Source organism: Nothoprocta perdicaria, unplaced genomic scaffold (genome assembly GCF_003342845.1).
Source record: "Nothoprocta perdicaria isolate Ctin4 unplaced genomic scaffold, notPer1 scaffold_103, whole genome shotgun sequence".
Taxonomy (NCBI): domain Eukaryota; kingdom Metazoa; phylum Chordata; class Aves; order Tinamiformes; family Tinamidae; genus Nothoprocta; species Nothoprocta perdicaria.
In genome coordinates this window covers 2311926-2325037 of record NW_020454128.1, presented here as the reverse complement: position 1 = coordinate 2325037, position 13112 = coordinate 2311926, and the positions used below count along the sequence as shown (strand labels likewise).

At 49.8% G+C, this 13112-nt stretch overlaps 1 protein-coding gene across 2 annotated transcripts in view; it reads right to left on the bottom strand.

Moving 5' to 3' along the window:
* DPYSL2 (dihydropyrimidinase like 2) overlaps positions 1-13112 on the bottom strand; it is a 43603-nt gene that overhangs the window by 22877 nt on the left and 7614 nt on the right. Inside the window, exons 1-3 of one of the 2 annotated variants that reach the window (XM_026043319.1) lie at positions 12058-12374; positions 9656-9744; positions 8182-8366 (exon numbers count right to left, since the gene is read on the bottom strand). In XM_026043319.1, the coding sequence (XP_025899104.1) occupies positions 8182-8366; positions 9656-9744; positions 12058-12096 (313 nt within the window). In that variant the 5' untranslated portion in view covers positions 12097-12374. Of the gene's footprint in view, positions 1-8181; positions 8367-9655; positions 9745-12057; positions 12375-13112 lie in introns of those variants that run through there. The other variant, XM_026043310.1, reaches the window with a different exon arrangement.

The following is a 13112-nucleotide window of genomic DNA, read 5'->3' as shown; positions in this document are numbered from 1 at the left end:
AAGGGAAGGCAGCTGAATGACATCACATGTTGTTTTCTACCACTTTAGATCCAATTTATTAGACTCTACGAAGAAGAATCAGAAACTGGCCCAGATTCAAAAGGATTAGACATATCTGTACTACGGTGATTACATTTTCAGACTGCAATGTTCTGCTATTCCCTCACTGATGTCATACAGATACTTCATTTGTCCTTTTATTTGTCTGATTGGATCCAAAATATGAATAATTATTTAATGCCTGTTGGACAGAAATGTAAAGAATAGGAGGCCATATGTCCAAACAATAATTAATAGTCCCCTCAGCAGCTGCAATGATTACACACTTAGAGCAGAAAAATAAAGGCTCTCTTTCTTCACAGCACAGGTTTATCACATATCCAGCTAGGCTTACATCTCAGGGGGGCACCAGGATAAAGGAAGAGGAGAGACAAATTCAAGAGATATCTTCAAGTGATTCCAAGATTTATTCTTTCTTTTAAGTACAGTTGAAGTCGATGAAAAGAGTATGCAGGACTTCAAAGACTTCCATATAAATTGTTCTATAAACTGCTGTTTGTAGCCGTAGATTTAAAGCCAAGGCAAAACACAATTACAAAAACATCCAAGGGGGAAAACAAGAGGACAAAATAACAAGTGCCGTAGGGCAGTTTCATCCCTCCCAGGTCAATAGGGTTATATGCTGCCCGACAGGTTTTTTCCACTAGCTGGGATGCTGGAGCAATTCTGGAGCCACATCGCTGCTCTGACAGGGTTCTGCCTTCCCAGCTTCACTGTGTCCTCCACATTTTCTCGGTTGACTATTTGCTGGGTTGTTTACAAAAAACAAACCAACAAAACCTTTCTTTTCAAGGCTCATACAGCCTGACAAACTAGTGAGGTTGCTATAATAATAACAACCCGTAGGAGGCAGTAAGAAGATTCCCCTTCAGTTTAAACAGGCAATTCCAGGACACAGCCCCAGTTTCCTTCCTCCRGGTCCAGCCTAGCCTGCTGGGCCTCTGGAGCTCCTCTCTGGAGCCTAAGGAACCCCTCGGGTTTGAGGGCACCGAGCAGCAAGGCTGCGGTCCTGGGAACCACCTGCCCTGACCAATGCAAAGATTGGAGCTGGGCCACGACATGGCTCTTCAGCTCCCAACAGCAAAACAGCAACAGGAGCTCGTGCACCCAAGACCCTTTTATTCTCCCATGCCCTGAGCCTTCACAGTCATCTCCTACAGCCTCAGCTTCAGTGTCGCCTCCTGTCTCAGCCGGGGCATCAATAGCTGGGCTGCCCCYGGATCCACTTTACCCTTTACTTTACCCTTTTATATTTGTACAGCAGAAGCACTGGCTGCTTTGCAGAGCAGCAGGAGCATCACTTGTCTTGGCAGCACCACCAAATTCTGCTTCACGTAAGAATATCCTGAAGTTCTGCATTTTTCCCCCAAGAAATATTAAAAGACTTCACAAAACAATCCTACTGCACTTCATGGTGGATGTAGTGTCTGTGTACATCAGTCTGAAAAGCGGTTTATTCCGCATTATTAGCTGAGCTCTTCTCTTCCAACACTTGCCCAAATCCTGAGAAATCACATTCCAAATAAAAAACACTTTAGCAGAAGGAGACACGAATCGGGTCCTGCAAGCTGAGCCGGGAAGCATCATTAACTGAGGACATGCGTTTGTGGGAGAGGATTTTAAAGCACTGCTGCGTTGCAGCATCTCTTGCTGCGAAATGCTCGGAGAATTTTCCCCCTCTCTTCCTCAGCACAAAAGCARGGCTGTGTAATAACAGCGACCGGCTCTCAAGGAACTCCTTTACCAGCTCGCATTGCCTGTATGCTGTGCCAGGGAATTTCATTCATATGTAAAACACCACAGAGGTTCCCAGATTCCAAAAATACACACGTTGCACATATGCAACTACTTTCAGGAACAAAGCAATCTGGAGAAAAGACGGCCTAGAGGCGGTCAGGAATGGGAACGTCCAAAAGCACAGAGCTTTTTGATGGGCTTTGAAAATACACCAGTACCACCAGCATGTTCAAATCGGAAGCTTCATCCCATTTAAGCAACTGTGAGGAGCAAGGAAGCCCCGAGCACCTGTGCACACAGGGCTTCTCTGCAAGCGAGGAAACACCAAGTGCAGCGGGAATGCGCAGCGCTTTTCCAGGAGCCATCCATCCCCACGAGACATCCATCTCCGCAGTCCTTTAAAATGCACGTGGCTTCCATAGGAGTGAGGGCTGTGCAAGGACACGGGCACAGCCYCCAGCTGATTATCCACTAGCAAATATAAACATGATTTAAGTATGCTAGACAGGAAGAGCTAATTAGTATTCTTTAAATATTTACTTTTAAATCCTTCTGGTGAGAGGAGAAATATTTAGAAGACTAATGGGATCTGTGAGACGAGATGGTCAAAAGCAAGGTGAAAAAATGGCACTGGGTCAAGACAGAGAACCCACCATACAGGGAGCACTCGCCCAAGTCCATCCCAAGTAAGAAATGCTGCATTTGGGTTTAGCTGCCACTTCTTTCAGGCTTCCTTCCCCTGACAAGCAAGACCAGATCCTAAAGGGAGAAGTGAGAAGGTCTCGTCTGACAAGGATGAACGCTGCTAAGTCAAGCTCAGAGGATRGCAAAAGAAGCCAAGGGATCCAATACTTACAAGAAGGCAAAGAACTCTGCAGAAAAAAAACACATGATGAGAGCTGGAGGCACCATTTCCTCACGCTTCCTTTCAGGCCTTCCTCAGCTTGAAGGTGATTGAGACAGGTTCTCTAGCCAGATTTAACAAATGCCCTGAAAACCTATCAGACAACTGTGTTTTGGAACATGCTTACTCTAGTTAGCATTAAGCCCAGATTCCCTTGTGGAAATGACCTTGACCAGCTGACACATTTTACGATGCAAATGTGGTAACATTAATGGAAGCGACTGGTTTTATTATTTTAAAAGGTTGCTTTTCCATCTACAGCAAAGAAGTCTTAGCTGAAGGTCCTAGCTTCTATCCCTGCACCTTAGAAAGCACCAAATACACTTCCCATTGGTGTCAGCAGCTGGGCAAAGGGCAACAGATTGGTGAAAGAGAGCTGGATCTGGAGATAGTTTTTGTTGCTGCTGAAGGACCTGCATCCCACCGAGGCCCCAGCCTTGGAAAGCTGCCCAGGGAGTCTCGCAGGCTCCAAGGAGCTGCAGCTCCTAAAGCCAACAGGCCAGAGCGGACAAACCAGCTGCTTTGCACAAGCACTGGCCCCATTCCTGCCTGTTCCTCGCCTGTCTTTACTTAGCTTGCAAGACGCACGCAGCAAAAACCCCGTTTGCAACCAGAACAAAGGCCAACAGGATCCTGTTCAGGGCTTCCACGCTTTCATGCAAGACGACAGTAGGCTCTCTGTGTCAGCTGAGAATCTGGCTCAAATTTGACAGCATGGAAAACATGCTGTCAAATGATATCCTTTAGCTCTTCACTTCTCCTGCATGTATTCCATAGGGCATTGGAAAGAGCCCACTGGACACAGGAAAGTAAAAACAGCATGAAAAAGCAGCTCTCTGGGGAAAAGACCATGGAGCATCACTCCTCCCCACGCAGCRGGAAAACAGCTTCAGGGATCCCAATCATTATATGGAACAAGAGGGATTAAGTGCTATTGCATAAACACACGACATGGGTTACTTCTCTGGAGCGAATGCCAAATCCCTCTTCTCAGATGCATGGAAAAATCGAGGTCAGTTCCGTGTGCAGGAAGCACTGTCAGTGCTGTTGCCGTTTCAACACTCATTAGTTCACGGCTAAATCGGAGTATCTAGACGTCCGCACACGTGATGCATCCCTGCATCCCTGCCCTCCTCTTGCAGCTACAGGGATGGAAGAGGTCCAGTGCMGAATGAGGCGAAACAGACACGAACACGCGCCAAGGACCAAGCAGCTGCTTCTGCTGCACCGGCGCCCGGGGAGCCCAGGGGATGGCAGAGACACCGCGGCCGGTCCAGCAAAGCCCAGCACCAAAGGGCTGCAATTCAGGCTGGTGCTCGGCAGAAGCASAGCCAGCCCTGGGAGGCCACCCTCGTCCTTACAACCACTGCAGGCAGCTCCAGGAACAGGGGTCTAATGGACTTAATGGTTTTTAAAGCTCAGGAAGAGCAGCTCACGATGGGGGGCATCCAGCCCCATGTACGRAGGGACTTTCTCAGCATGGGCGCTACGCCCGCGCTGAACCAAAGCGACAAACACGAGCAGGAAGCTGCAAGGTAGGAGGCAGCAACGCAAGCGCGGGCTGGCAAGGAGGGCTGCAGGGTGCAGGAGCTGCCAGGCAGCTGCACACGAGAGCAGAGGAAGGGCTCCAGGTACTTCTGTGCTTCACTGYCTTGGCAACAGGATTCAGGGAACCTGCTCCCCCTATAAACCAGAACAGGCTTTTATACAAGTGGACATCTTTGCATAATTGCTAGAAAATTAGAACTCATTTGTTTGCTGAAGAGGAACTACCACSAGCTGCTAAAAAGGCAAAAGGAGCYGTATAATGCAGCTCAGTGTGCCCCTGCTGCAGAGTTCCTCTTTTACGGCTGCTGCTGGGTGCAAGAAGAAACCAGTCTGAGGTTTCCCTGCAGAGGAAGGCAGCGCTGGGTACTCTGGTGAGACCCTGCAGTTCTGTGGTCACTGCCCTTGAACTCTAAGTACTTGTTTTCACTTGCAGCTCTTCCACGAGTTCCTGCACAGCCCCTGCTGCACCGTCCCCTCTGGGTCTCCTGCTTTGGCCCTGTTCAGACCCTGCCAGGACAGGAGCAGGTTTGATGTCACGCTCACCAGATGCAGAACTCACTACAAGATGACTTCATGTTACCTGGTGGGTCTCAGTGTCACCCCTGGCCAAGTGTCCTTTGTCCCAGCCTCCTGCCCGGCCCCTTCACACWTTCCCAACCTCACGCTGCTGCAGGGGGGCTGACTCCGCTCGCTCCACCTTCATTCCCAAAACACAGAGGAGAGGAAGCCCGCGAGACTATTTCGTTCTAGCACTTGAATATTCAGGCCGTAATTTTGAAGCCAACTCCCTCCAACAGGAGCAGAGTAGTTAACACTTTTAAACCCCTCAGCCCTCCTGCATATTAGCCGCATGTTTAATAGCAGAGTAAAGCATTAGGAAGCAGGCTGTGGCTCCCTTGAAGCTCCCCTTCATCTTCTAAGCCTCCCAAGACAAAGACTCACAGCCCTGGTGCATATTCTCCATGTTATTAGGGTAACTGCTAGTCAAGTTCAAAAGGCTGCTGCCTTCCAAGTCACCAAGTCAGAAAGAGCTGTAATTTTTTCTCACTATAATTTCTTTCCATGATTATAACAGTGGCCGAGTCAAGCAGCTTCGCTCCACCACAGCAGATAGCCRCTTTTGGAGGGGGCAGAGGGAAATGTGTCACAGCTGCTCAACACAAGAGCAGTTCTCTCAAGGACATTAAACAGACTGCAGCATCAGAGGGTCAGTAAATGCACATTGCCCAGCTTTGTCCTTTCTGAAGGGTTAAAAGYTCAGGAAGGATATCCTGCCTCTGCTAGAGTCAGGGAGCTCTACCATTGACTTTGATTTGATCCATCACGATTAATAACAGAGCAAACTGTTGCAAGACTTTGAGAGCCCCCTCTGTTCTCCAGCACTATATATCCTCTCCAATAGCTACAGAGGCAGTTTTATATACTGCGTTATTTATCCATTTCAAACTGGAACAAAGGCAGCTCAAAAGGCCTSAAAATATTGATGACTCCGTCGATGAGAAAGAGTCCTTTTTGTAGGGCAACTTCAAACAGAGTCAGAGGCCTTTTCCAAGGCTCTGAAAGGACTGTTTCCATTTCCATGGCATTTACAGGGAAAGCTACCCTAGATGAGCTTGAGCCTAAATAAATATCCTTCTCTGCTCCAAAGTCTTCTACAGATCATCCTGAATTAATCTGTTCAACCTAATGTCCAAATACTTCACTCTGACATTTCAGAAGGGCAATAATCCAAACTTTTTCTGAGTAAAGTTATCCTAAAACAGCGTTGTTTGCCTTCTGCCATTATATCCACTGTAAATTTGTTTTAATACAGCTACAGAAAAGAATTATACAAACTCCTGTTTCAGCAGTGCAAGCAGTGAGCAACCTAGAGCAGGACTGGAGCTTCACAGGGGCCTCTGGGTCACAGCACAGTAAAGGATATCCTTGGAGATGATCAATGTTAAACCCCTCCCCGTCATCCCAACTGCCTACGGGAAAAGCTGGGAAGTACTGGACTGGAGCCAGGTCTGCTCTGCACCAGGATAAACCTGCCCTGGTCCCCACAGAAAACTGCAGTACTCCGTTTGATACCCACTGAGAACCGATTCGCCCATCTCAGCACGTTCCACCTCCGAATTTACTTGCGAGGAGAAGGGAAGTAAACACAAACAGGCCTTGGAAACAATAGGTTACATTCCTAAACTTGCATGCGCTTCCCTTGGATGAGTTCACGGGAGAATTAAAGGGACAGCACTCAATTGGAGCCCAAAATTAAGCTTGGTGAAACCAAACCAGACATACAGGGCAAGTTCCTGGCACTGACAGTGCCAAAATCCCAAGTTCTTCTGTTGAAGCCAGGATTTCATATGGCCTCACCTGGTTAGGGTTATATTGGTTTTGTAAGAACCAATCTAACCTTTTTTTTAATTAATTTTATTTAAATTTTTATCTATTTTCATTTCCCTGGAGAAGAAAAAAATTACATGAAACAAATATTTCCATACAATGGCTGTAAACAGCCTCAAAGTGTCCTCCTGAAAATATATAACAAACTAAAGTGTGAAGCTGACTAATCCATTTCCTTGCCCAAAATGAGGGACATGTATAAAACAGAAAATGCACAGAGCAAAGGAATTTGTAAATAAATTATGCAAAGCATTACTTAAAGCATGAATGAAGTAAGCAATTTTTAAATAAAGCTCGTCTCCTCAAGGCTGAGCTTTCCAAAAGAGCCAGAGGAAGGGAGGCACACGGCTGGACACATCTGCACGAGAAGCACAGCCTCTTCTGAGAGGTCTCAGGCTCAGTGCTCGCAACGCACCGTGATGTAAACGCTAAAGCACCATTTCCAGGTTGCAATGTTATGAATCCAGTTCATTAAACATCCTCCCACTTATAAGAAAAGGAAAAATGCTGAAATCAGACACAGCTCCCACCTTCCTTGGGAAAGATCAAAGGCCACCCACCAAGAACATGTTAGTGAGGGCTTCTGCCTGCCTCCTGCTGGAAAAAATCCTTAGGGATTCATATAATTCTGCTTAGAAGAGAACAGCTGAGAAGACATAGGGAGCATGTCCAAAGCTTTGAAGTCTAGTTTTATTATTTATCCCACTTTCCACTGTTCAGCTCCTGTTGCTGAAACCCACCCATCAAAAACATCYCTGTTATCCTGAACAGTGGAGCTCCTCTCCTTGCTGCTACTCATTAGGAAGGCACTTCCCATTAGGAGGTGACCACATATTTTGGTATCCTATTCCCAAACACTCTAGAAGGCAAGATGGCAAAGGAAAAAGGGCATGAGACTACGGGAGCACAATTCTGTTTTCCAGCTCAGCCGTCTGTCTGTTATTTTGAGATACTTTCATTTCCTGGTTCTTTCTTCCTCCAACAAGAGGATGTGAGGACAAAATAAACAATGTTCACTTTATTAGTAGAAAACCCTGCAGCCGAGGCTGGGTATGTAAGATTGCGCATTGAATTCCCTAAATAAGCAGCCCAGTTTTCAAGGCACACTTATAGGCTGTTGGCATCAACTTGTTGGGCATGAATGATATGATGGATACCCACCCATTTCCAGACAACCCTTGTAAAGCAACCGTCCCTTTTTCTATGTATATAGCTAGTGTTTTTCTGCAAATGCTGAGCTCTGCAGGTGGAAGCACACAAGTCTCTTGCAGTAACTGTTATCACAGGGAAAGGCAGCAGAGACTCTGCAGTTATTACCAGAGTCAAAGGTAAGAGCAACACTGCTTTCAGCAGAAGCCAACTTGAGGTTGATCTGGTAAAGTCACAGAAGCAGCAGCAATCTCCCACTGACAGTATTCAGTTCAAAATACCACGTTACTTACATAGCACACAATTTCTATGCTCACGTGAGTGGGAGAAAGAGTTTTCTTAGGAGAGGGTTACAGAATGACAACAACAAAGCAAACATCAAGCAGGCAGCTTACTGATCATGGTGGTGCCCCCCGCCAGCGAAGCCTTGGTGCCTTGGAAGAAGTCATCGGCCGATGTCATCCCCTGTTCTGGCATCTGGAAGCGGGTGTGAACGTCAATGCCCCCTGGAATCACCATCCTGCCATGGGCTTCGATGGTTTTCACTCCTCCTGGCACAATCAAATTCTCTCCTATTTGCCTGGGGAAACATGTTTCAAGGAGCAAGTGAGACACAAACAACAGCCAGGGCATGGCAAACAGGACAGTCTATAAGCCTACATCCTTGTGCTACTTTTTTCTCCCCTCCCCAAATAAAACAATGAAGAGGATCAGCATATACAGCRGATACGTTGCTCTTCCACCTAAGGCAGCTGCATAATCTGGAGCAAAGCAAGCAACTACTTCAGGACCAGGGGAAACATTATCCTTAACASGAAGGAAAGAGCAGGACCCACTGGCAGGCAGCTGGACAAGGAGCCATCCCGATAATGAAGCCACCCGGCGCCAAGCGGAGCAGGCACCTTGCAGGCAACRGGTCTGGGACGGCACCGCGTTTGCCGAGCGGCCGGGCAGCTCTCGGTATCAGCGATAACAGCAATTTAGACGCTAGCGCCGTTTGGAAAGCACGGCAAATATTTCTGCTCTCTCTCGCCTGCTTCGTTCCTTGCACAAACATCATACATTCCCTGCACAAATCTAAGCCCGTGCACATACTGTTTACCAAATTCCCGATGAGATCTCACCACACCCCCTAAATTCTCCAGTSCAGCTCTCAACATAGATTTATTTCCAGAAGTGCAACAATGGAGAGGGCATTGCAATTAATTTGGGGACTTTAGTTGGCTCTTTTAACCTTGATTAACAGGCATATATGCCAACTATAGAGCCAGAACGGGAAATTTCCTTGTTTGTAACCTCCTGCTCATCCTTTTTTTTTTTTTTTCAGAGGGTAATCTTCCAATGAAATTTATAACATACTTAACATGCCGCACTTAAAACTAAAGGATCCTTTTAACTTTAAGGGGTTTGGGATTGTTCCCTGCACCAGAGCCACAGAAAATGCAGCTGCAAGAGACCTCAACAAATTATCGAATTCTAAACCCCTGCCCTAATGCAGAATTAGGTGTATTAGGATGTTAAATTATTTCCACTTCAGAGTTTAAGTCATTATTCAATGAAGTATTATAGCACATAGATAACTTTAAACATATGTGTAACCTCAGCACAGGACAATTTACATGGCTAAAGTTAGGCACATTTAAGGACCTTCTGGGATCCATGCTTCAGTAACAAGTTTTGGGTTGGTATTTTTTCCTCCTATTTATTTAATTCAACATCTTGTTTGTAAAAATTTTTCCAACACCAGCACACGTGTGAGATATTCATTTTTCTTTGCAATCAAGTAGATCTGAGACAAAGTTATTCGTTTCTACTCCACAGTACATTTCCTACATTTCCAAGCACAACGTGGTATGAAGCTTCACTTACTTTATCAACCCATCTTCCATGTAAATGTCTGCATAGAAAGACTGGTCATCATTAACTATTTTACCACCTTTGATCAAGAGCCGATCACTCTGAAACAAAGAAGCACACAACAACACATGATTATTCTGCGAGAAAACTGACAGGCTGCAGCGTCGCCTCCAAGATAAAAGAGTCGAGATGGAAACAAGCTCTGCATTATTCAAAAGTGCATGTCAAAACGCCAGTCAATTGCTGCACTTTCAACTGTAAAGATAAAGTATGTTATTTCATCTGCAAGTCCTTTCATCATGCTAATGATCCAGAGAAATCAGAACAGAAAAACAGTGTTCAACGGGCTTCGCTGCTCCACTCATACCTGCAGCCTCCTAAGATGGCACCATCATCTCCTGCTGCAGAAGCACCACAGAAGAGCCACGTCTCTGCTCTGCTTTTGCCTTCTGCATTTTCCTACATGCACCCRAGTCACTATTTGGCTAAGGAAGAGTCAACTGCTGTCAGGGAAATGGCTCAAAAGTCTGTTGCCACGGGCTACACAACACAAACAAACTCATTTTGCCCAACTTCGCAGCGTTTCAATGCGGCGGAGGCCTCTYCTGCCGGCCTGGGTCATTATGCGCAATCAAACAAAGCAAGCACATATTAGCAAGTTAAGAAAGGGAGGGAAGAAAAAGTGTTATTGCATTTCCCTCCAATTAGAACGCAATTTAGCRGGAACAAAAAGGTAATTATAACAARGCAGCTATCAAGCAATGTGTTTTATAGCTCAGCTCAGGTTACATCTCGCCTTCTCAGCTATTTTAGGTCAAAACCAGTTTTAATTTTTGCGGTCCTCCTGCACAATAGCAAAACACATTCTGGAGAGCTCAGGATAGGAGGAAGTCAAACAAGCACCCAGCGGGTTCCTTTGGTTCCTCTGCTCCCTACGCATGCACAGACTCAAATGGAAACACACACACATTCACGGTGACCTGAATTTATAGTTAGGGCAAATACACATTATGTTACAGTGACAGCAGCATTCAGGAGCCCTCCTTGGGATCGGGGCTCCGCTGCTCAGACAGAAGAAAAGAACTGGGCGTTTTCCCAAGGCGCCTGCTTTAGAACTCAAGGAAGAGCTGGAGCATCAGATTCAAAACTGACGTAAGCTAACATGGCTCTAAAAATCAGAGCGTCTACGAGAATTGCATCAGCTACCGATTTACACCTTTATCTCCCGTATAACCACAAAATATCTGAGATGTTCAGTGCCTCTTGCTCCTCCTTTGCTTCTCTCCTTTCTGCTGCTGCAAAAAGGAGCTTCCCYGCATGAAAGCACCAGTGTAAAACACAAAGAAAAATTCAAGATTTACATTTAGGAGCTGCTGTGAATGCCAATAAGCCCGAATGAATTAACTTGGGGCATGAAGAACGCGCTCGTCTTTCAATGCCAGACTGCACAGCAAGCTGCCCTGCGCATTTACCCCTTCCAAAACCACTGCAGTGTTTATGCCCATCTCTACAGCAGGCTTCGTGTGCTATTAAAAAGGCCTGCTGCTATTAAAATCGGATGCAGTTTTGTCATCGATGTCAATAACAGCAGGAATAAATCCGAATCCACCAGAAATTAACCGCAGACGAGAAAATTATTTATAGCGACCAATAAAAAYGGGCCCTGGGCCATTTTAACGATGCTCCAAATGCTCCCGCTAGTAAACAGCTCTCCTGCTGCAGCTCCGAAAATGGGGGGAATCTGCAGATTTCAGGCACCTCGGAGACAAAAGCACACGCAGTCTGCAAGGGTCTGACACCAAATGCGTGTGCGTTGAGCGCGCTGCTGCGGCTTAAACGCGACCCCCGCGCAAAAGAGACCCTCTTCTTTGAGCGGGTGGATTCATTGGGGGYTTGTAGGGGGGCGAACACGCGAGGTGCGCGGGGCTCCGCGGGCCGGGGAGGCTGCGCCGCGCCCTGCGCAACCCCCGCGCAGCGCAGCGCAGCGCAGCCCCCCGCGCAACCCCCGCGCAGGGCGGGACGCGGCGCCGGGCGCGGCTCCGGCGCAGCCCTCGCTCGGCACCATCTGCCCTGCGGCACCAGCAGCAAGAAAAATAAATAAATAAATAAAAATAATTAAAAACAAAAAAAAAAAAGAAGAAGAAGAGAAAGGAATAAAGGAGAAGGCGCGCTCGGCAGCTGCGGGCATCCGCAGTACCTGCCCTGCGGCAGCGCCGCAGCAAGGCGGGGGGGGGGGGTTACATAACGGCTCCTGCCCCGTTCCCCCCGCTCCGCATCGCGCCCAAAGGCGCCAGGAGCTCCCGCGGGAGCCGCCGCCCGCCCGCGCTGCGGCCGCGGCCCGGCCCGGCCCGGCCCGGCCCGGCCCGCGGCCCCGCCGCGCACAAAGGGCTGCGCCCGCGCCCGGCCCCGCTCACCGTGATCCGCGGGATATTTTTCTTGCCCTGATAAGACATGTCGGCCGAGCGCCCTCCGGAACCTCTCTCAGCAAGCGGGGCGGCTGCTGCACCGCTATTGTTCCCTGGCGGCGAGCGCTTCGCTAGCCTCTCGCCACGGAGGGGGGGGGAAATAACAAAAATAACAAAAAACAGCCCAAATGCGAGAAAATGCTCCTGCAGGAGCCGCGATGGCGAGGAGGGCGCGCGGGGCGGGAACGCTGCTCTCGGCAGCGGCAGCACAAGCAGCCCGCCCTGCGCCTCTGCCTTTCTTCGCTCTGCTGCGAGCCCGACCCAGCCCAGCCCGGCCCGGCCCGGCCCAGCCCAGCCCGGCCCTGCCCAGCCCGGCCCAGCCCCGCGCGCAGGGAGGGGGGCGCGCCCCGCCGGCGAGCCACAGCCGCTGCGCATGCGCGCCCCGCGCCGCTGCCTCCCCGCTCCGCAGCAGGGGGCCGCACAGCTCGGGGCGCCATTGGCTGGGAAGCTGGCGGGGATGCAAATGAGCGCCGGCCGCCGGCCAATGGGGAGGGGCCGGGATGCAAATTGAGGCAAGGAAGACGTCAGTGCGGGCTGGGGATGCGCGCTCCCGCAGGCGGCGGCGCGCGCCGGGGGCACCGCGCCCCCCCCTCCCCCCGCCGCGGCCGCCGCCCCTGCGGAGCGGGAGCAGCGGGAGCCGCCGCTGCGCAAAGCGGAGCCGCCACCCCCGGCACCTGCGGCGGGGCCCGGGCAGCCCGAGCCCCCCGTGCCCGGCCCGGGGCTGCGCGCCCGCGGCAGCAGCGGCCGGGCCGCGCGGGAGCGCGCGGCGCTGCCTCCATCTTCTTTGTCCCAGCCCGCCCTTGCTGGCGCAGGAGCGGAGCTGGGGGGGGGAACGCGAAGCCGCCCTGCAAGGCGCCTTCCCCGCGAGCAGCCCGCGGGGAGGCGGCCGCGGGGTCCCTCGGCAGAGCTGCGGGCGCGGGGGGCACCGCGCAGCCCCCAGGCTCCGCGAGGCAGCAGCGCATGGCGGGCGACAGGGCCGGAGCAGCTGTGCAGCCTGCAGCTGC